Genomic DNA, 24,301 nt, shown 5'->3' with positions numbered 1-24,301 from the left:
ATTACTTTCACGGAGCTCAGTGGAGTTGGAAACTTCCCTCAATTATAAAACAGACTTGAACCTGATTTGTTAACCAGTTTGGGTTCACATTTACTTGGAACCTAGGGATAACAAAGGATTGCACAGACACGTGGAACAATCAAAAACGTCTATTTAAGCATGGTTTCCTAACCAAGACAAAGGGCTCAGTACGCAGGCGCGGACTGTTACACTAGTGGGGAGGGGGTTAAGGTATTTAACTACAATATTTCAACTACTATAACATGATTTGCGTAGTTAAAGGGACTACCCTTAAGGCAAACACATAATCAGCGTAAAATAATGTGAAACATACAATCTTTTAAGTTAAAGAAAGCATAATTCAATCTCCCCCAAAGATCTATTTATCGCTCAACCATCATGGCCATATTATTGGTAGAAAACGAGATATTAAAACAAAAAGTTCTACTGGAGTACCTTAAGACTTCGCTAGGTGGCGCCCTAATTATGTCGAGGTCTTACCAAGACCTACTCACATACAGAATATAATAATAATAGATTCAGTATTTCTGATTTACCGTGTACACAGACAGACAGACGTACACACAACGCTTACGTAAAGGTTACAAAACGGAACATTGACGCATACTTAAAAGTACAACCTTTGTTATCGTATATTAAGTAAACAAACAACGGTAGTCATAACAACCTGTTTTAATATAACAATACACCGTTTTGACCGCAAACGTCTGAAAGAAACTGAGAAAAGTGAAATTAGCAGGCTTTGCGTCACGTATGATTATGAACGTTAAGCGAAATCAATCTTAACCCTTACAGTTTCATTTTATAGATATAGTACTAAAGCTAGCTGTGTATTTGTTTTGCTACATTTTCAGGTAGTCAACTCCTAGATTCACCTTGTAGCTAGAGGGTAACTAATAGACATATGCGAGCATTCGTCTGAAACTAAGCAAATGTCATTGACTGGGCGTTGACCAACTTTACATTAACATGCTACCGCCAGACGCAACCGGTATGATGATACATTGCTAAACACTATAAATGTCTCATTTTAACATGGATTAGTACGAAAACTTAGAATATGCATTTATAGAACAGTTGAAAACTTCGTTTGCGGTAAGCTTATGATCAACCAATCCTAAGATATAAAATGTTATATCCGTGTGCTCATTTAGTACCTGTCGTTAGATTTAACGATCCTTTGTATGTGATAACATGCCCTGTCAGTTTGTGACTTAATTAGCTCAGGCAGTGGTTACCTTCTTACAGGTCAGAGAGCAGAATACACTTTAAAAAGCCAGTTTTATCCTGTGGAGCGTAGTAATCATCGCACTGAACCAAGGCCACACACACGTTTTTCTAAATGCAAAATCATTCTAAAGAACTTGAAAAGCAACCCTTATACAGAAAAAAATATATAAACTATATATGGTACGCAATGTTGAATGAAGTATCTGGAAAAAAAGGGAGTTAAATTTGTAAATTCTAGATCGACAGCAGGAAAGATTAGTTCACTATGTTTCATCATGCAATTTTTCGAGTTACCTTTGACTGAAAACATTAGTGACCTGCGCAAAACCAATGACATTTCCTGATCGCAATAGCTCTTCGTCACCACTGTGAAGGACTGGTATCATTCTTTGCCATTCGACACGCCCCATCATGATCTTTGTGCTATCTTAAGTTTGCAGTTCACCAGCAAGCATTGTTTATCATAAATACTATGTAACGATGCCTAATTCCTTGTGGTCACTCGTGTTGCTTCTACTATTCCATTGCAATGTGATTTCAGAAGAAGGTAAGTCACCATCGTTTATCTATTTACAACCAGATGGATAGTGCTACTATCTTATTACGATATTTCACTTTTCCACGTGGGTACAAAGACTTATTATAAGGCTGTGTTCATGGGTTTTGAAGTTCATATCTTATACCTCTTTCAAAAAAGTTCCACGAAAACCAACAGGTTATGCTATGCTTTGGGCAACGAAAAAAGCACTATATAGTTTAAAGCTTAGAAGCGAAATAGAAAAAAAATACACAGCCGTAACCAAAAAAGGCGAACTTCCTAATTATGTTGGTTAAGGATGACACCATTTTACTGTAAGTGTGACGCATGACCAATTACATGACTCATACTGGGAAAAAGTGAGAGCCTGTTTGTGTTGTGGTAGTTTGGCGGTCTAACTAACCACTTAGCTTGCTTATGCTTATGTCGAGAATTTCCAGTCATGAGTCACCACTTAGGTTGCTGAAGAATTAACATTTTCTTTTAATATGCATTTTGAAAATGAACACACACACATTTGAAATGCATGCATGGCTTGGTAATAAATTAGCTATTTTATCAATTTTTAAGTGTTTGGATTTAGCTTTTGATACATATGTTAATGTGAGGATTATTAGTCATAAAAATGGATAAAAAGCAAATAGTTCAGTGCTCTAAATCTTGTTATTTCCTTTTGTCGATAAGGTTATGTTTCGGTGCCGCTTGTGGGTGACTATTTGTTTGTTTGTTTGTTTCTTTGGTTGGTTCGTTGGATGCGGTTGTTTGAGGACACCATCACTTGAAAATCTGTAAATGGATCCCTATGATATTTGATGAAGAAATCTTTATTGACACAACAATAGTGCAGCGACTTCCGTTAAGTCCTCTACAACTATACATGCAAACAACAAACAATGGGATACAAAATAATTAACCTACGTACAAGTATAACCATTATATGAAAACTTCAACATGTCCACTTTAAACTATCACTTACACTACTAATTCTAAGATTCTTTGATGTTTCGGTAGGTGTTATGAATGTCAAGACACTTTTAAAATGGGGCACTGGTAATGCGAGGAATTTATGGTCTTCATAAATCATTATCTCGTGTTTTGGCCTTATAGTCATGATCTGATAGCATGTAGCCCTTTAGCTTATTAAAACGTGACAGAGGATTTTGCTTCCTAACTGCTTTTTTTTAACTGCAAAGGCCAATTTTGTTTAAGTTTAAAAAAGTGAAAAACTCAGGATCGGTCAAGTTTATGTTTGTTTTTGTCTGTCTTGGTGTGTAGGATATGTTCATTAACAGTAAAGCTCATGAAGTCCTTAATTGATGATTACGAAATTAGGTTTGTTAGCAGATCTTCACATATAAAATACAAGATAACATTCATGTCTCGCTGGTGGATTTTTATTGTACAGCAGCAAGATGCCCGATTTTGATATTATCTTCTGTTTCGAACATGCTTAGGTCATGACTGTTCTTTAGCGGATAGGGGTGGATAGCTATTTTCTCCTGAGGAAAAGATGTTGGTTTTTTACTCCTAGTACCTTTTTTGGAACCGCTATTGCCAATTTTGAGATATCGATTGGTTTGCATTACTGTTTGCATGTAGGGATTTGAATCGAAAATGAACAAACAAGACTGGGGCAGGAATGGGGACGGCATCCAGACCTATATGAGTACCAATTCACATACTGATGCTACTACCGCCACAACTAGGACAGCCTTATTACCCGTGAGGGTATCGACTGGCTGTGGTTCAAGGTAAAGATTCAAGGTAAAGAATAGCAAAATAAATCAAAATCACTCAATCCTTGCCAACTCTTAAAGTACCTCAATTTTTCCGTTTCTCCCGTAAAAGACCATTCGATATCCATTAGTTTGCTCCCTATGCTAGAAAAGAATACTGAAAGGGTAGTTTGCAAGTACCGAAGTTCAAAGTGCATAAGAGACTCTGTACCAAAATAAAACATTTAGGAATGATAATCCAATGAAAACAAACATTTGAAACTAATACCACCCTTCTGATGTTATCCAACATTGAACCATCTGAAACCATACTTCCAGCTCCTGATTCTTATCTGCTCTTCTCACCTGGTAATTGTATCAATCGGTGATTTGACCACTCAGGACGTCACAATGAACACGACAGCTGGTTAGGAACCTTACACCAGGGCTTGTGAAAAAACATTATTTATGTCCAATGTTTAGTTATCGTGATAACATTAAATTAAAAGACATAACAATGTATTTTGTTTGCTTCTAAAAAGAACGTTTCTTCCTAGCATCAGTGCATAGTTCCATATCGGCTTCCATGTTCATTGTGACGTCATGAGTGGTCAAGTCACTGATTAGTGTAATTACCTGGTGGGATGAATCAGAAGCTGGAGGTATGATGTTTTGATGGTTAGATGTTCAATAACATCCGAGGTGTGAATATTGTGCACAATTCATTGTTATTCAAAAACAGTATTATAGTTAATATAGTTATAGGAAATTTTAGATTCTGGTATCATTTGCGTCTTATGTACTTTAATTCATTTAGCTTTCATGGAATGACAAAGAATGCCCAAATACTTGACATCCCTTTAATTAAATGACCGTGCTAACGGTGATATCAAGATATAATCTGAAACACCAATGATAAACTATTCCAAGAAATTTATGTTAAAGGGCTGAACAGGATATGGAATAAGCTATTGCGAGCATTAGTATCTCCACGAAAAAGACTTTTTCATGGGGATATTGTTTTTCGTGTGTTTGCGTGGATGCTTGAAGTCAGCATAACTGAAGAACGTGTAGATGGATTGTAATGATATTTGGTATGTAGGTAGGTGTTAAGAGGAGAAAGGTCAAGGTCGATTTGGGCCCCCTGGTATGTGTCACTGGAACTGCAATGGAGTATTTGTAAAAGTCTTCTATGGAGAATAACTAAAGAAAAAAACAGCGGCAACAAAAAATTACTTGGGCAAATAAAACAATTGTTATATAGAACACATTTTATATAAAAACACATTTCATGGAGATTAGGGGTCTTCAGACTCTTGTCTAAGATTGTTCCACAAAGAGTGAACTGATAAAATATTTTTTTTTTCAGCTTTACCAACAGGGATGACAATGTTCCCGACAATGACGATACCAGAATCGTTATGTAAGTTGAATATGCATCTGTCGTTATACCCTGATGTTTGATGCTATACATGAGTTTACAAATTACTAAAGAATACTTAAAGGATCATATTGAATTGTTTGTATGTTTGTTTGTTCCATCAGAATTGAAACCCATTCTTATGAATAAGTAATAAATCTTCTCGTTATACATACTGCTATACATTTGATATGAAGTCACTAACCAAATTGATGTACTCATATTATCATGGGTAAAATTAAAAAGAAACAATCAGTAAAAGAATTATTTCATAATAGGAGACAGCCTAGTAGGCTTCGGACATAAAACCTGGAATCAAAGTAAACTACCAAATCGCAAAAAAAACCTAAAGCAAGCTTAAGTAAATGCATTTAATAGACGTTTAAGTTCAGAAATGACATAAGAAATTATTGTCTTACAGCTGTAGATGAGTGTGCAGAAGGGTCCCACAACTGCAGCGCCTATGCCTCCTGCACTGACACACCCAATAGCTATGCCTGTGACTGTATCTCAGGCTACAGCGGCGATGGTTATAGCTGTACCCCCAAAGGTAAAGGTAGCCCTTAGCCTTTTTGATGCATTGTTATCCATTTTATTTAGCACACCGCATTTTACCTCCCCAACCGTAGTCAGGTTCCCATTTTTACAGCCACTTTTAGGATAAAAGTGCATTTTGTATGGGTACAACATCGTCGGCATGTCAGTGGATTCAAAACCGAGGCCTTTGTGTTTTTGTCCAAACACCCTAGAAGTTAGGCCAACTGTTGGGTACACCTGGAGACAAAGTAACAAATAAAATACACTCGACAATATAGACTTTTCTTCGGTTTGATATATTATAGTATTTGATTTCCCAAGCTAAAGACTACAACTGTTGTTATTTTCTTTGAAAAGTTCCACCAGATGTCAACATAGGTCCCGTGGAGATTCAGGGTCTAGTAGTGGGAGAAACGATCACAATAACATGCAACGCAACAGGGTTTCCTGACGATTTTAGCTACCTGTGGACTGTGGATGAAACAGCTATACCAAATCAGAGAGGCCCTGTCTTCAGGTTGGTGCTTACTTAACATATGGTTTTTGTATATGACGTCACCACCACCTTTATAGTCGGTCAAACCTGGAAGAGTCAGATCTATTACGTAACTGTGATAACAGAACGTGTAGGGCACGTTTTACTATTTAATCGTGTCATAATAACACTGGCTCAAACAACCTGTATTACCTTTATCTGTTTATCTCTACTGGGTTTACTTTGATTTGAGTTGATTTGAACATTACACCTTTATTTCGTATTCAGTGCTAGCATGGTGTCAAATCTTAAATCATTATCGGGCTAACTTACGCTTTGCAAAGTGCATTGGGAGAAAAAGCAGGGACAAAATGTAGGAAAACAGGATTTGCCAAAGTAAATATCGGAAACCTTTTACTTTTCTACTAAACTGTTTAAGCCTTCAGGCTTACGGGTACCAAGTAAGGTAATTTAGACGTAATATAAACGTGAATTTTGCAGGTATGAATTTGTTAGTGGTGTTCACAAGGTCAAGTGCATCGTGAGTACTTCAGGTGGTGAGACGTAGTCCGCTGATTGCACTGTGACGGTTCTCCCAGAAGGTTTGAACTCCAAGGATATCGCAATTCTTTTACTGAATACTTGTACTCGTTCTTATTTCTAATATGGTGAACTTCATTATATTGTGTTCAAGCACACTACCAACAGTAAAATACGGAATAATTGCAGCTTACGATATTAGGCTTATAATTGTCAACATATTTTGCCAGAATGAGTCGATTAAACATGAGACTACTTTGAACATTGATTATAATGCAGTAATAGCACTGCCAAGCCTAAAACCGTGGTATATAGATTTAGATAGTAAGCAGTTGACCGGCACATAATGGAGTGGCAATAGTCATATGCATCTATTTTGTTTTTGAGGGAAAAAACACATTTAGAATGAAAATCAGTCAAACATATAGAACAAACCAAAAATTGATAAGTGTACATTTAATAAGAGACTTTGCAAAGCATGCAAGCTAAAGGCCAAATATATTTAGTTTTTCTCCTATTTAGTCCACAAAATCCCTAGATATCGTTACAGAGATACAAATAAGTTAAGTAACACATCCTCTATATTCCTCCCAGATACCATGACGTTTGTCTCTAGCATCAGGATAACTGCCAGGAATTTCACTCCTGAGATGGCAGATTCTAATTCAGCTGCTTTCCAAAGTATCAGCGCAGAGGTCAAGAACTGGGTTAGATAACAACATATGTATATCTGTGTACCTTTATGAAAGCATATTTCAAGGATATGTCAAACTGCCCGGACAACTGTTGTCTCGCATTCTTGGGTTTTGCGTTAAGATATATGTAGTCAGCTTATGATTTTAATCATGAAACCTCAAGAAATATCCGATATATTTAAACATATAATTTGTTATCTATAATTATTTACCTAATGGTGTCTACTAGAATCTTAAACAGATTTCCCTTTAGTACCTGCAAGCTGCAAGAAGTGTCCCGGGGAAGATTTCAATCAGAGTAAAGGATGCAAGGTAAGTCTGATTTGTTGAACTAATTCATACCGCGAGACGAATAGTGTTGATCGATTAGTGTGTAGTTGCAACACAGACATTATGTAAATGGTACATGTCCAGAACATTTAAGTAGGATCAAGATAATTAATTAGTATATCAAATGTTTTGCTTATAGCATTTTCCTGCATTTTGGAGCACTATGCGAGACTGTGGGCTATACAACTTATTATTATGTAATCTCATACCAAGTGTTATTGTATTATTAAATGGATTTGTAAATTATCTGATTATTAGTAAACGCATCAATTATCTTTGAATTTTCTGTACATATTGGACTTTTTGTCCAGAAGTGTTCCTTAATTTGCCATAGACATTAACATCGATATTACACTTGTTCCGTAGACATCTTTATTTATTATCTTATCCATTGCAATTAATGTGCAGATAGGTATAGTTTGATTTGGATTTAAAATGTCCTGATTCTATTTGTTGCAGACCAGGAAGTATTATCACAAGTCAAAACATTAACATCCAGGGTTCTGTGCTTCAAGATCAGGACCTTTACCACAGTATCTCCAATGCTCTCAGGACAGCTGTGCAGACACCTAGCTCTCTTGGGGTGGATCCAAACAATGTGACACTCTTTAGTGCAAGTACGTTACTGTTTTATTATTACTTTCGCCTAAAATGTTATGTTTTAGGGTACGTTTATCCGTCTGTGGAAATGAGAACTGAAAAAAAGCAATGACTATTTTACGTTCATGGGTAGAGATTGCAGAAGGGAAAGGTGATTAAATAATGAGCCCCTATCGGCTTTCTTCCGTCCTGCAGCTAAAGTGCTGGTTACAATATCTCGTGTTCTGAATCAGCTATGGTCACGATTTTATTTATTTTACAAATTCTTGAAAGCTAGCCTTATTCTACTAAAATCATGGCACAACAGGGTATCTTGTTTATCGACGAAATCCTAATTCATTTCGAATCTTTTAGACAAAATATACTAACATATGTTCTTTGCCTGTAGACTTAAATCAATGTTCTTTTATTAAAACTTAAAGTGTTAATCACACAAATAAAACTGAAAACAGCGAAATGTCTCATAATACACTATACATACAGAATAATTCATTGAATATAAACATGTACACTAGATACACACCATTTTGATAATACTTAACACTTAATGAATGAGGATCAAACTCCATGCTTTTGATTGCCTACGCCAGGTAATTGAATTAAACGTTCATTATTACTACGTCACATTAATAACAACAACCGCTTCTTAGTCCGCTGCTTGAGAACAAAAGATTCCGGTAGCTAGAGAAAATTTCAATATCTTCAAATTTTATATAATCAGGAAGAACTATGGGATTTTGCAAATCAAGTAATTTTTGTAGAGAGCCCCAATGTCCGATTCTGAACCAGTTGCTATGTTTAAGGTGACATCATCAAAGTAATACCCAACATTTGATATAATAAGCTGGTGACAGGAACCAATACTGGAAATATGATATCGGATGTTTTAGCTTTCTGAAACACTATAAAGGTGTATTTATTGCGCAAATGTCTGTTTCGTTTTGAATAATACTATATCCATTCAACTTAGTAATAAATGTTTTTTAAAATATCATTAACATTTTAAACCCGACAGTAACTTGCTACGGTGAAACGATGACAGTGACAAACCCATCCTCCATCCCTGTTACCGTGACCTTCCCAAGCACTGCGGGGAACAAACACTCTTACTCAACACAACAGTGTGCAAACAACACGAACATCGGTATGACTCAACTAAAATACTTTACTTCGACACAGATATGTGGGCATAAATTACAAAGCTCTGTGACATTTTATACAATAATAAAAACCTTAATTATTTTGGTGGTGATCTGAATTTAAGTCAGAAATAGAGCTATTCTTCATATGGAAAAAAGATTTTAAACCAGGAGATCAACTAGTGCAGTTTACTGCTCCACATACAATGTTAACCTTAATAAGTCATAGTTTGGCGCTCTTGTATAGCTTTATGCTAAAGAAAGGCAGCCGCCCAGCGAACAATCAAAACCAGCCAATCAAATAACCGACATACAAACCACCAATAGGATACTTGAAAATACAATGAAACAAGCTGGGCCGGGTATTAATTGCTATACGTGTCAGTCTTATCTGTATTGAACTGCGGCATTTCAGACCACTACTGAGCCAATAGTGATGATAGGAAATGTACTATCCCATTAGTTGTTTTAAGGACATATTATGACAATTATGAGCTTCTTTCAAATTAACAAAATATGTCACAAAACACTTTGTAGCATATCAAAACCTATGATTACAACATAAATCTAATTTTTTTTTCTCCAATCTTTGTTTGAATTTCCAGCCGGCATTCCCCTGACTGTTCGAAGATGTACCGGAACATTTCAGACCGGAGTCAGCTGGCTTAGCCCAGAGCTGTTAGATTGTCTGTTAGATTTGTCTAATCTGGCACAGGTAATCTATATTAAGAAAGACATGCAAAAGATTTATCCCCATAGTTAATAAGTGAAGTTTTTACCATCAAGTGACTAAAATGTATACTTTCGAGAGAAAATGCTGTTTACAATTTAATCGTAAAATTTTAAAATCAACCATGATAACAAGGGAAATCACTGCCTGAGACGTAATTATCAATTTCTTTTTCAGATGTCCGTAACTTCTGCTACATTATCAGGAGTTACGGACATCTGAAAAAGAAATTGATAATTACGTCTCAGGCAGTGATTTCCCTTGTTATCATGGTTGATTTTAAAATTTTACGACCTACAGATTCTAACGTCTATCGGGAGTTTACTTTCGTCAGAAAACATCACAGACGCCGCAACTGTCTTTGAAAACATTGCACAAACCACTGGCGATGAAAATGTGAGTCTCAACAGTATACACATTTTCAAAGGTAAACGTAAACCTAACTTGTTAGAAATGTGAAGCAATATACGTTGTTTGCAAATATATTGTTTACCTAGACTTTGGACCCCTTGTTCTTCTTCGTGAGGTTTCTCCGTGTTGCATCATCCGAGCCATAGTTGCCCTTAAACTCGGTCTTGTGTCGTTTATTTATATTCGTGTCTTTCCAATGTTTGAAGAGTTTGGTCTTCCCATTAAACTGAAGGTTACACATTGTGAACTGATATTTGTAGTGGATTTATCATTACGTAACCATCTTAGCCTCTAATTATATCAAATAAAACGTCTAAATGTGCTTTAACTTACAGGTTGGCTACTCTGTAGTCCCGTCCATTGATCAGATAATGAATGCTGATGATGACGTCCTCTATCGGAGTCAAATCAAGGATCAGGCTCCCTCTAGGTACAAGATATGCTTCATATCATTAACCATTAGATAAATGTAGATACGTTCATGAATTGAACATATCAATTTTGAATGCATTGATCGGAATTGTTAACGTTTTAGTTAGAGTCCATTCCGAGTCACCGCGAGGGTTTTATAATAATATTTGTAATCATTTTGAAAAATTTCTAATAAAAGAATATCTGACTGACAATAGTTCTAAATTTTTCTAAAAGATCAAATACAAAAATATGAATTTATTTGAATTTAATTATATAATTTAGAAATATTTTGAAAGTAACTGCACAAAAACCTCTTTATTTGTAATAACTTCTAAACATCTATGTGATTATTTAACTTTTAGAAATATTAACAAGAAATGGTAGAAAATGGTTAACAATGGTAGAATAGTAATTGCCCCCATAAAAGTAGGTGCTAATCTGGCCCTTCTGTCTGCCTTTGTACATCTTTAGACTTCACTGCAGGACACCGCTCGGTCCTTTGTGAAAAGCATTCTTCCCTATACTTCGCAAGGATGTGTGAATTGCTTTCTTCCCAGCCCTCTGACCTATTTATATAGATGTTACAAATAATGGTAGAAAATGGTAAGAAATTGTAAAAATTTGTAAATAATGGTAAAAGGCTGTTAGCATTATTTAGAAACCATTGTAAATATCATATTCTACATCATGAATATTTCTAAAGTTTAAGAAAACTTAAGAAATATTTAGAAAGTTGAAATCACATTCAAAATATTTCAAAAGTATCATATCTCTTACACAAATAATAACAATAACTTGAAAATAGTTCTAAATTATGACAATAACTACCCTCGCGGTGACTTGGAATGGACTCTAAGCTGCCAGAGGGAAATTAAGACTTTTTCAGAATATCAATTTCAAATTTTCGAAGACGAAAACATAGTTTATAATGCTAGATTAATCATCATTTTTGCTTTTTTTCTAGAAATCAAAGATGATAGCTCGTAGACATGTTTTAAGATCTCTTTTGGATATTGTTTTGTATTAATGCTACGTATTTGTCTTCACAGAATTGTACGGTCTCAAGAGCAGTTCAACGATCGTATCAACCTGACGTCAAACCGTTTCCGACGCATTGAGCAAAATATTGGAGTGGAAACCTATCAGATTGCGGCTTCACAACTGATCAACAGGTAAAGAGACAACTGTAACGAGAAGAAAATGTATTGTATAGAATAGTTTAGAGTAAAGTTACACAACTTACTTCCTGTGGCATGAACTATCTACCACACAAAAATCATGACCATAGCACTTTCAGAAAATATGCCCCCAAATCTTTAAACTCATTTTCAACTTGACCTTCATTTGCACAACAACTATACACCAACCAAAAATCATAGAGATCCAAGGTTTCTTGAGTTATGCTCTTGACATACATACAGACCCACCCAGCAGCTGTCTCAACCGAAAACAAAATCTTCTCCTCTCGGCGAAGATAACAATAATAAGCAGACAGCTTTGCAGCATGTCAACACAACAAAACTATTTTTGATGTGCACAATGCAGCTTTTATAATTTGTCATTAACGTACTGGACCATTCATTGACCAGTAACGTCAGTAATTGTCAACCGATCTAGGTGTATGTAAGCTTTTAATAGCCGGTCTCGCTCTAGATTTAGCAGAGTGTGTTCTAAAGCGACCCTTTTATTTTTTACAGTGTTGGATTTGCATCCCTTGACGGCAAAGAAGATCTTGAGAGCGGATTTGTACGGTCCTACTCTGACTCATCATATATACCCATTGATGAAGTGGATGCTTCGATAGCTTTACCTAAAGAACTTGGATCGACCATTTCGAATGAAAATATACCAGGTTAGATGATCTATAGAAATTGATATTTCCTGATTAAAATTCATTCAATACTTGAAAATATACTATGTCGTTTACAACAAAGTGGATTGGCTTTTATCACTGAAGCTACTGATTGATTAACTTTTTTTAAATCATCTCTTTGATAACACCAAAAGGGCAGGTCATTGGCTTGATTTTCATTTTCTAGGTAATAAGCATTGATATTTGCAAAGCACGGCTTGTTTATCTGAAACAATTTACATGCCTATTATAGTGCTTCGACCATTCGCCTTTCATCAGGAAAATACTGTTTTTTGTTTTACAATATTTGAAAGAAATATACAATTTCCTATTTGTATTATCAATCACACAACAGATGTGGAAGTTCGCCTGAGTTTCATCATCTATCAGAGCAGCCGGTTGTTTCAGTCCAAACAGACAGCTCCTTCCTCAACTCGAACGAAAACCAGGGTCAACAGCAGGATAATTGCCAGTAGAGTCACTGGCATTGAATTCAAGAATCTTTCGACCCCTGTAGTGACAAGATACCTACCTATTGTAAGTGTATTAATACGACTTTCTGTATATTTGTTTATTTCTTCACAGCAAAGTATATGTTCAAAATGCAATTTTTAGGTTTTGCTTTGCTGACTGCACTAAGTACAGAACTAGCATTTCTTGTCATTTTTAGGTTTTACATTATAACTATTTACATAACCATCTTAGAAGACTTTCGTTTTTATATCATGGTGTTATCGTTGTTTACTTTATTGTATTTTTCTGACATAAAAAAGCACGTTATGTAAAATTGGAAAAAAAAATGTACAACCCATGACAATGGTTAAAACATTTTCAGACACTTTTTACGTTATGGTTCATTAATTATCAAAATTTTTGTATTCCGTTAAAGATTCAAAACAGCACAAACAGCACCGTCAACAACATAAAATGTGTTTTCTGGGACTTTAATGCTGAAGAAGGGGTCGGTGCTTGGTCAACATCAGGATGTGACTTTGTTGGGATTAACAATGATAGGGTGGTGTGCAATTGCAGCCATCTTACCAATTTTGCTGTTTTGATGGTGAGTCAATTAAGAAATATAGGCAGTTAAGATGAAAACCTCAGTATGCGGAACGTCCCTTTTTTAGGCAGGGTATCTATTTGTTTATAAGTACAACAAGCCATTCCAAAGGAAGGCGTGATTGAGGGCACCCCACATGGCAAAATCTTTCATATATGTTGGACTTTGCATTGTGATACTCTGTCGTAATTGGATCTAAGACACTATAACCGTTACGACTTACTGTTATTATACATATCACTTTTGTATTTTAGGACATCTACGAGGGCCTGCACAGCTATGCACTGGACATCATCAGTAAGGTCGGGATTGTCTTGTCCATTACAGGCCTCATCCTTACTATTATCAGCTACCTGATTTTCAAGTAAGTTTCTCGGAGAGTTAGTCAGGCTGTTAATTACCGATCAAACGATCAAACATACTAGTATATAAGGAGAAATTCAAACTCTACAACTGGATAAAAATTCGGAGATTTATTTCCGGACGTTTCGAGTGACATCCATCACTCTTCTTCAGCGTCACTAAAGTGAACTAGCAGAACGAATCAGTACTTATATACAATAACTAGAAAAACCGGTTTTTACATGGCAAATCACACAGTCATGCAAAAGCGACATTGTAATGTAAAATAAGTTAGGAAGCTTCCTTTGGTAAGACAACACATTGTAATGTAAAATAAGGTAGGAAGGCTCCTATGGTAAGACAACACCATAGGAAAAGTTATTGTCCTTTGGGTGGGGGGAGGGTGGGGTCCCAGGTACCCGAGAGTTCTACGCGGAGTCCTCCCTTCCTGTTCAAGGTGGGGTTGTAGATCCTCTCGTAGATAGCCTCCCTGATTCCGCGTTCGTACCATCGCGGTTCACGATCCAGGACGTCCGTTGTCTCCAGTCTGAATGAGTGTCCCTTGTTAAGTTTCATGTGATGGTAGATGGCCGATGAGTACTTGCTTGCTGTAGCCCTGCAATGTTGATTGTACCTTGTCTTCAGTGGTTGGCTGGTTTCTCCAATGTAGGTGTCGCGGCACTGTGGATGTTCACACTTAAGTCTATAGATGACGTCGGATTTGATGTGTTTGCGTACGCGGTCCTTGGGATGGACCAACTTCTGTCTGAGGGTAGAGTTGGGTTTGAAGCTGGTGGCGATGTTGAAGTCTTGCAGGATTCTCCGGAGTTTCTCTGAAACTCCTTGGATGTACGGAATAGTGGCATTCGCTGTTGTCTTCCTCTTTTGCATGTGTTTCTCGTTCGAAGGCTTCTTGGATTCGTCAGCAGGTTTGAGGGCTTTGTGAAAGGTCCATCGTTTGTAGCCACACTTGTTCAAGGCGTTCTCAAGGTGTCTGTGCTCGTTGGACTTGGCTTCTTCGGAAGTGATGATGGTGTCCGCTCGGTGAAACAAGGTTTTGATGACACCAAGTTTCTGTTCCAAGTGGTGATGGCACTGGAAGGCTAGGTACTGGTCGGTGTGGGTGGGCTTCCGGTATACATCCACATTGAGGTGGCCGTCCTCTTCCACAATGACTTTTGAGTCCAGGAAGGGCAGTGTGTTGTTCTGGCTCTCCTCCTGTGTGAACTTAATGTTCTCCTTATATGTTGTTTACCTGGATGTCTAACCTTCACAAACGTAAACATACTAGTAGATAGATTTGAATATAAATAGTGGAACTGAAACATTTTGTTCCCATAACGCTTTCAACTCATTAACATGTTTTAATTCATAATGAGATAAACACACTGCCCAGTATATTTCCACTGATATATAAAACCGTGCATTTGATCACGTATAAGTGTAGATATGATAGACTGTAATCAAGTTTTCAAACTTTTTGTACCAACTGTAGTTTCCTGTAAGGTATGGTTCTAAAATTTGTGTTCATTTTTCTATGAAGATGAAATTGCTGTTGCTGAATGTTTCTCAAGACGTACAGTTCCTAAAGTTTTGTTCTTGTTTACTTTTTTCCATTTTACTTCATTTTTGCAGGGAGCTTCGCCAGACAAGGCCACAACACATCCTTGTAAACCTTTGCGCAGCCTTGCTGGCAACTCTCATCATCTTCCTGGCAGGCATAGAAGCAACCAACTCCCCAGTCGGCTGTACCATCGTGGCGTTTTCACTGCACTACTTCCTATTAGCTGCGTTTATGTGGATGGCCGTTGAAGCTTTCAACATGTACCTGGCCTTTGTGAAAGTTTTGGGGGCACATGTTTCCAAGCTTCTCATTAAGGCGGCTATCTTTGCATGGGGTAAGTTGATTCACATTTGTCGTGTTAGATATGTCCAAACGACCGACCCGATCGCTTCGGTAAACACATGACGTCATTTTTTCGTTTAAATACCTTGAAACGTTTGCCACCCGTTTATGTGGATAACAATATTGTGAAAGATGTCATGGGAGCTCAATTGTCTTAATAATTAATATACATGTACATGTATAGAAAACGCACATAGAAATGTAGGCATCATTATCACCTTTATTATAGCATCACGGTTCTTTTCTTCAATTCATTGGGCCATGTGCCTTGTTCAAATAAAAACAATATAATAATGTGTACATATTCTGTATACATTATTACAGACGTTGAAATGAAAATGTTAAAGATGTAAACATGATAGTTTCAGTAGTAGATTTTCTCCTATAGCTAGACTAATGCATGTTTTCTAACGTTTCAGGTCTTCCCTTCCTTATTGCCATCATTACCCTTGTTGTGGACGTCCCCAGTACCTATCCTAATGAAAATGATACCCATAGGAGCAATAGCATGTAAGTTATGAAATAATACTTTTTTTGCGATGGCAACCATACCATTTTTTAATGTGAATGAAATGTTGACAATCAGTATTCTTGATAAATTCAAAAGATATGACAGCTGAAGTGAAGAATAAAACCTAAAATACGGGGAAAAATTAACGCGTATTTCCTTCCAATACACTGAATCCATCTATTACTCAAAAGACTGATCTTACTATACAAGCCTCTACCAGGCTCCGCCCGATCGCAGGGAATATAGTAGAAATCGGCCAAATAGAGGGAATAGTTTATGCCAGGGGTAGTCCGCTATTCTTTGTTTTCACAGAACGTTCGAAAACCGCTACGTCACGCGCGGGCGCCATGTTGGATGATAACCTGGCAGAATATAGAACAACGGCGCCATCTAAGTTACCTGCGGGTCCGAGTGTGCTGCTTTTGTCTCCACACTGTGGATCATTAAGTAGTCTAGCCAACGCTTGATATAAGGAAAAGGTTACAACAATAGGTTTTGATCCGTATGTCTTTAAAACAATCGGCATTTCAGAAGGTTTTTATATACTCAGCTTACCCCAAAACAAGGCTAACTGATCCACTCAAATGTTTTATTATCATAAGCGCCGGGCACATACATCTTACGATGATCGCAGGTAAGTAGCAAATAAAATAAGCTATCGCCGAGCAACGATGTCCAAATTGTTTCCAGCGTTGTGCGATGTTTCCCCTGCGGCTCTTATGGATAACCGCCTGGCCGCTTTTGTGCTTCTCAGTAACCGACGAAATGTGGATCTGTTGAATACATTTTAATGCCTGATCTGACACGTGGAAAATCTTCCAAGTACGTAGGCTCCACTTTGGGACGATGGCAAAATTGTGTACATTTCTTCACAAGCCTTTCCAGTTGTATTTTCCGTCGCCGGGAATGGCTAATTTTACGTGCGTACTTCTGTCTGCAATAATACGGGTCATCACCATGCCAAGATCATAGATAGAGGCAATAAAGGACCAATACAATACAAAAGAAAACTAAATCGATAGTTCGTAAATCAAATCAGTAAATAGGTGTAACGTTAACGTTAGCTTTGTAAAGAAAACTCCGATAAACTTTCTTGTACAACTTATCAAAAGAGTCTGTTCACGTGACTTTGTGAACGAAACTATAACAACGGTTTATTTAACAAAATTACAGAAAGCATATTTTCATTCATTCATTTGATTAGGGCCACACCAACTTGATTTTATGGATGAAATAACAGGCTACTTTAGAAACGGTGAGTAGGTCGTATCCTGTACTCCTTGGGCCCGCAGTTAACTATTCAAACTTCCAGCCCGTTTCCGAATAAAACAACTGCCTTCCACGGACGGGTCTACCGTCGCAACACGCAGCCATACAGAGATCGAACAGCTTATCATCCAATATGGCCGACTTCACGTTCGAACGCGATTGTGACGTCACGTGAAAACGAAGAATACAGGGTAGTCCGCTATACAGTGAAGCTTAATAGGCGATGGACCCAGCGATCGGGCGGAGCCTGGTAGAGGCTTGTATAGAAAATCAATCATTTTTTTGCGCAACCAATATTCTTTGGATGGACTTTTAAGTTGCCGTATTAACATGCTAGCATAGGAAATACAGATAGGGCAAAGTTTTCTATGTCGAAGTAATGTATTTCGTTCTTGTGTAGTTGTTGGCTGCAGGGTAATCAGCTGTACTATGGGTTCCTGCTGCCTGTCGGACTTGTGCTTCTGTTCAACACCATCGTGTACATCATGGTCATCAGCAAGCTGGTCTGTCGGAGGAGGACCGAAGGTGCGTTTTTAATAGTTGAACCTGAATGCAATATAATGCGTAGAATATTTTGTTCTAATATTCTTTCTCAAAAACTACCACTTTTTTATACTTTCTAGATTGTGCAATTGTGTAACTATAATGCAACATAATCTTTTTTAATGCCTTGTTCCTCCGTAAACACTTTTGGCAACCCATATGTATATTTTCATGATAATTTACATGCTTTAATGCGTAAGTGGGTTGACACGAGTGCGTATATATAAGTTTACCGCGAAAAAAGTAGATTCTTTTAGGGTCGATAACCCAGCTTAGTAACGAATGGTAGAAAAAAAATCACAACAACTTCTTCCTCGAAAACTTTACCTAGATGAATGGTCAATACGAAATTCTGAAAGCTCCCACCCCTTAATATCAAAGAAATCAAAGGTATGAAACGTTTTTATAGGGAGAGTTGGTGATTCCGGCAGTACTGCGATGAAACAGCAGCTGCGCATGGCTATTGCTGTCATGGTGCTGGTCGGACTCACCTGGATCTTCGGCTTCTTCATGATCAGGTAAAGATTCAATCATATTAAAGTAAACATTGATTTCTAGAAGGGATTTAGATATGGGATCCCCCATTTTGATGTTTAAAGACGATAACGCCATGGGTTCAGATCAAAATTTGTCATCCTCACCTCTGCATTTTATTATCGATTTAGATTAATAGAATATTTCATTGACACCTGGAAAATGACATTGTCCTAAATTGTAATGCAATATTGTAGCAACTCAATTTCTCGTCTATGATTTCTAGACACATTCTAACCTGTTTTGAACTTTTTTTAACATATTCACATTAGCTAAAACTGCATATGTGATGTATACAACACAGCATATTTATCGACGATATAACCTGTATTAATCAGTAAAGAAAAAATCCCTCCCGTAGAACGATGCTTTGTTGCAAGATTAGAATTAACTAGTTCATGTACATTTTGTAATTATTTTTGAGAGCAAATTTCATCTTCCAGCTATTCATATCGATTCTAATAATTTTCGACAAATCAATAGCTTTTATCTAATCACTCTTCTGTTGTGTTCTAGTGATGGAAGAATCGTGTTCTCCTATCTATTCTGCATATTCAACTCACTGCAAGGATTTTTCATCTTCATTTTCCACTGTCTACGACAGAAGGAAGTCCAAAACATGTGGTTCAAGTAAGTAGAAAAAAAGCTGTACTTTACATTTGTATTTTTTTCATGTTAGATATATTGTCTCGAAGTTAAGTCATTCATTGAAATTATTTGTTTCATCAGATGACGTTATCATGCACTTCCCCCTAAACACAGTCATATGGGAAAATTACACATTGTTTGATATATGATATAGGAATTCAGTAAACCATTGTCGGCTGTTTATTAACTTCATTGTTCACCTTGAATTCAGGCATTGCTGCTGTCTCGTGGAAAACTCTTGCAAAGACATGTCTTCAGCAGGGAAGTCGTCGTCCAACCAGAGTGATGCTAATGCAGATGATGGCTCGCGGGGACAACGGACAGGCAGCGCGCCAGAGTCAGTGCCTATGGACATATTTATGGAATAGTTTGTATGAAGAATTAAAGGATGACCCGAAATAAGACTACATATATCGTAGATATATGAAAATGACTAAGACGAACTTATTTCTGCCTCTTGAGTTGAGTTTCCAACATCATGTTTAATATTGGTTTTCTTATTCCTTTGTTCGTCTAAATTCCAAAATGTTAAACGGTAATCGAATTTAAACAAAAGGTCTTATTGCTTTAATAATTTCCAAAACAATTACGTTGTTAATAAAACTACGCTGTAAGTAATAAGCATGTTTTTATTCATATTGAGGCCATGTTGATTTGATTATGTGAATGAAATCCTCTGGGAACCCCGAAACCGATGCGAGCGTGCGAATAAAAAACAAGTTCGGCAAACAAAAAATCATTATGAAATTTAAGTGGTCAGAAAGGATGAACACATACTATGGTATACAGGATAATAGATTCTTCATTTTAGTTCTTCCACATCTTCTTCTTTGACTTTTGAATTCACTTTGGCATTCTACGGCATTATTATCCGTTTTCCGATTTTTTTTCTTTTTGCAATTTACCATTTTGCAGCTGCTTTACATGATTTACAGCATGGCCGAAAACTTTTTTTGGAAACGGCCGAAAATGGATGCGCACTCGGATGTCAACCATATAATCAAATCGACATGGCCTAAGCAAAAAGTTACAGAATGTTCAACAAACATTATATTGTTATATTGTTCATCATTGTCTGTCCGTTCACTCCGTGTTACATGTACATGCACTTGCAATTAGCCTACGGGCATTATTAATTTGCAATAAACGTATTAAACTTATTATTGTAATATTACTTCCTAAATATCAAATTTAATACAAGCATGTCCATCTTTTAGCGCATTCCATGTAGCTCTGCCCTCGTGGAAGTCTTGATTATGTGGGTCCAATAAATCACACCCAATAGTGAAAAATCAACAATCTATCATCAACATAGCAAATGTTTATGCTTAGACCTGTATATGTTGGAGAGCTAGCGGTTTCCGGCTTCCTTCTTGGTTCGTTTTCACTTTTATATGGTTTTCTAATACTATTTACCATATATTACTACATTTAAGCTACGTGTCTTGACATGAAATGGATTAAGAAAGATGTATCATTAATCCAAGGCAAAGATTTAGGACACATTTTTTTAAAATCATGTATTCTATGCATATCGTTAGTTCTATTCCAAGTAATTTACTGATGTTGCAGGCTTATTTTGCAAGATATATTTATTTAGCATGGGCATTTATTTACTATGTATTAAAGCTATGTACTAAAAGCAAAGCATTAAAGCCTGATTGGTGTCATTATCTACTGAAGGAAGATCTAACTTCTGACAGAACAAAAAGGCTGATGAACTGATCACAGAACTTTTCCATTTGTAGATATATATGGAAAATTATAACATGTAGACCAAACCAAATAAAACGAGAATAAGAAGTTTTAAAAATGAAATTGAAATAAAAACTAAAAAAATAAGAAGTAACTTATTTCTTAATTTTGACACCCTCTTAATTTTGACTCCCTCAAGCTATTGCACATTAGCTTATTTAAGATTTTAATCGAACACTATTAATCAAGGGAAAAGACATTTAGAAAACAGACAAGCTTGCCCGACATCAAACGAGAATCACCGATGACGCGAAGGAGACACTGTGAAATTATAGCGTTGACTAATTTCTTCTTAATTCTACTTATACTACTCTGAAGCAGTGTTGTTTTAGCATTGTATTACCATGGCCTCCGCACGATGTCATGCATGTTGTACGTCATTGGTGTGCAAACAAAACAACACTGTCATGAGATGAAGTAGTTTCCGTTTACCAAAGTGTGCATGGTGTAGGCATATGATGACATGTCATTGTTAATTGAACGGCGTGGATCAAGTGTTGTTATATGGGGATAACATGTCATGTAAAGCTTTATTTTTACCCATTTTATATATTGTACTGTTCAACTCCATTGAATGACCCGCGAATGAAAAATGATGCAAGCTGTTTCAAAGAGGACCCTGCGGTATAAGACAAAGAAAAAATGCCAAAATTGGTCGGCGCTTGTTGAAAAACAGCATGTAATCGTAGTACGTCACAATGTGTCCTTGGTCAACGGGGACAGCCCTTATAATGTTTCAACACCCCTATGTATATAGTTTAGGCACTCTTTACTTTGATACCCCTACGTTTCGTATGTTAGATATGGGGTAAGGAAATAGTTTTTGGAACATTGAGGGGTCGCAGCATAAGGTTGATGGAAAATAGGAATGAAAAAGGTCACACCGCTTTTACCGTTTTGAATATACGCGGACCTTTTCATCTAAGGACTAATCATGGTATCATTTTCACTATTCATAGATCTTTTACTGGTATAAGTGATTGACCTGCTACTTGCCAGCACAGTACAGGTATAAGCACAGGCAGAGCCAAGCATGGGGTCCGGCAACAGAAAAATCAGCCAGCCGCCTACCAAACCTTCACCTGTCTACCAGAGTGAGGTACGGTATTGTAAAGACGCTTCTGACAAGAGTCAGGAAGAGCAAGATACGTTTTCATATACGTACAAAGAAGCAGAGAGAGTGTATTATACGATAAGAGAGCAGGATCTCCCACCGCCATTACAAGGAACTGGGTTGGACCAAGCTAAGCCAGAAGCGCAGTCTCGCCAAGATGAAATAGATGCTGAAGGTATATACGGTCAAATCATATTTCTGTCACTGTGTGCGTCTGCAGTTACATGGAATAGTGCAGTGTCTAAAGTTCGTGTTGTTGGCAAACAGGGATATGGGTTGCTAATTTCGCATTTAAGTGAAGAATAAAATGTATTCATGTACGGTTGTTTAGAGCATGCTGATGTGAAATGGGCATGGTTGTAGAATATACCTTTATTGTTGTGGACAAAAAGTATGTGCGCGGTTTTTGACTCCGTGTGTCTGTACATTTTGAAATATGTCTGTAGTTATATGAGAACACCGTTAGTATATTGGCAATAGTTTTGCCTGGGTACTGTTTGAAGTTGGTAGAACTAGTTCTTTCAGCTTACATTTTTGGTTAATTAGAGGGCGGTTTGATTTTTTAAGTATATATCGCACGTACATGTACATATACGGGTCTTACGTCAGGTGCGTACCACCTATCTCCATCCCTGGTGACCTCGAATATGTAACTCCAAGTCTTAAAGAGTAATGTCGTTTCTCATGTACAAATTGACATCCTCGAGCGAATAATTTAACCCATTATTTTTTGTTTTCCCCTCCGCTTTCCGTAGTTTTGTGTCCAATCTGAAAGAAACCTAGGTAGACGCAGCTCATGCATCCTAGCGACAAATCATTTGAGTCGGTCGGTAGCTACGACAGCTTTAATGTCCACATGGTTTGGTTGATAGAGAACATTAATTATATATTGAAACATGGTGAAACAACATGATGCGTAGAATTCTTCAGAGGCATCGTTGATGAAAAGTCTCACCAAGCGTACCTATCACTATCAAATATTTAGTTTGCATATGATTTTACAATGTACCACTATACATGTAAATAAATATTCAGTAGACTTTCTGAATCACCATTTTTTGTTTGTTTTTATATTTAGAAAAAAAATATTGCAAAAGATAACGTTAGAAAATCTTTCGAATGGAATGGAAAAAAAAGAAAGTCTACGAGTCATTATGCCCAATGGTACAAAAAAAAAGCAATTCTCCTTTGAATAAAAGAAAGAAAAAGTATTCCAAATATCCTTCGGTGTATACAAACATTTCACATGTTTACAGGTTTTTAAAAAAATCAATATGTGCGTACTTGTCTTGAATATTTTGATGTAATGCATGTAATCTTATTGTCTGCCAAGTGAGCACACAGAGAGCTATACCTCACACAACCTTTGAGTCAATGCATGGTGTGTATTCCCAGTATTTCAAGTAAAATATTGACTGAACCATTTAATTTTCCCATCAGTCATGTAGGCAGGTACAAATCTATTCAGAATTGCGTTGCTTATGGCGAATAATGTACACAATTGACACCACATAACCATACGAGAGGGTTACTTCAAGTTTACGGTTGCATGATTCATGAATGGCCAGAAATAGGATCTCTTTTCCCTAAGTCAAATTAGAATTATTCCGATAAGCGTATTTGCTCATCTCTAAAGACCCTGTTTCACTGGACTGCGGCATTTTGGCAGTTCTTTGGCTGAATGATGGCGGCATTTTGCCACTGCGTTTTTTAACCGTCAAAAAAAATTCGCCATTCCAAGCAGCACTTCGGTGGCAATAAGACGGCGCTAGGACGGCACACTGGCGTTTGTGCACAGCACGTTGGCGGTAGCCATTCGCATGATGCCGCTATCGTGCCGAAGTCCAGTAACATAAGTGCTTAACGTGCCTATCCTCAAACACGAGACTTCCATCTTAAGTCCTTTTCAAGGGACCACTTGTCCACACATGTTGAAAGGTTGCTGCCTGTACATTTCGTGCCGATACAAATG

The 24,301-nt window shown here is 37.0% G+C and overlaps 2 protein-coding genes across 2 annotated transcripts; both read left to right on the top strand.

Moving 5' to 3' along the window:
* Nucleotides 1-1,743: 1,743 nt before the first annotated feature.
* LOC136420503 (nephronectin-like) lies at nucleotides 1,744-9,243 on the top strand. Its single transcript, XM_066407457.1, has 8 exons — nucleotides 1,744-1,798; nucleotides 4,874-4,927; nucleotides 5,346-5,474; nucleotides 5,819-6,538; nucleotides 7,071-7,183; nucleotides 7,425-7,483; nucleotides 7,961-8,118; nucleotides 9,117-9,243. The coding sequence occupies exons 2-4, from the start codon at nucleotides 4,888-4,890 to the stop codon at nucleotides 5,992-5,994; spliced, it is 345 nt and encodes a 114-aa protein (XP_066263554.1). The 5' UTR covers nucleotides 1,744-1,798; nucleotides 4,874-4,887; the 3' UTR covers nucleotides 5,995-6,538; nucleotides 7,071-7,183; nucleotides 7,425-7,483; nucleotides 7,961-8,118; nucleotides 9,117-9,243.
* Nucleotides 9,244-10,267: 1,024 nt separating this feature from the next.
* On the top strand, nucleotides 10,268-20,583 carry LOC136420492 (adhesion G-protein coupled receptor G2-like). Its single transcript, XM_066407445.1, has 13 exons — nucleotides 10,268-10,366; nucleotides 10,717-10,811; nucleotides 11,845-11,967; nucleotides 12,493-12,647; nucleotides 13,003-13,184; nucleotides 13,537-13,707; nucleotides 13,962-14,071; nucleotides 15,685-15,947; nucleotides 16,375-16,465; nucleotides 18,136-18,260; nucleotides 18,688-18,796; nucleotides 19,329-19,442; nucleotides 19,672-20,583. Exons 2-13 carry the CDS (start codon nucleotides 10,753-10,755, stop codon nucleotides 19,826-19,828), a joined length of 1,659 nt encoding a protein of 552 aa, XP_066263542.1. The 5' UTR covers nucleotides 10,268-10,366; nucleotides 10,717-10,752; the 3' UTR covers nucleotides 19,829-20,583.
* Nucleotides 20,584-24,301: the final 3,718 nt, after the last annotated feature.

This window comes from Branchiostoma lanceolatum, chromosome 15 (genome assembly GCF_035083965.1).
Source record: "Branchiostoma lanceolatum isolate klBraLanc5 chromosome 15, klBraLanc5.hap2, whole genome shotgun sequence".
NCBI classification, from domain to species: Eukaryota; Metazoa; Chordata; class Leptocardii; order Amphioxiformes; family Branchiostomatidae; genus Branchiostoma; species Branchiostoma lanceolatum.
Note: the sequence above shows the minus strand (reverse complement) of the source record. Positions and strands in the feature narration are given on the sequence as shown.

Coding starts and splice junctions, on each gene's coding strand:
- LOC136420492 (XM_066407445.1), top strand. CDS start 10,753: ATGAATGCTGATGATGACGTCCTCTATCGGAGTCAAATCAAGGATCAG. Junction 11,968..12,492: donor GCTTCACAACTGATCAACAG/GTAAAGAGACAA, acceptor TATTTTTTACAG/TGTTGGATTTGCATCCCTTG. Junction 16,466..18,135: donor ACCCATAGGAGCAATAGCAT/GTAAGTTATGAA, acceptor GTTCTTGTGTAG/TTGTTGGCTGCAGGGTAATC.
- LOC136420503 (XM_066407457.1), top strand. CDS start 4,888: ATGACAATGTTCCCGACAATGACGATACCAGAATCGTTAT. Junction 4,928..5,345: donor GACGATACCAGAATCGTTAT/GTAAGTTGAATA, acceptor ATTGTCTTACAG/CTGTAGATGAGTGTGCAGAA. Junction 5,475..5,818: donor TTATAGCTGTACCCCCAAAG/GTAAAGGTAGCC, acceptor TTCTTTGAAAAG/TTCCACCAGATGTCAACATA.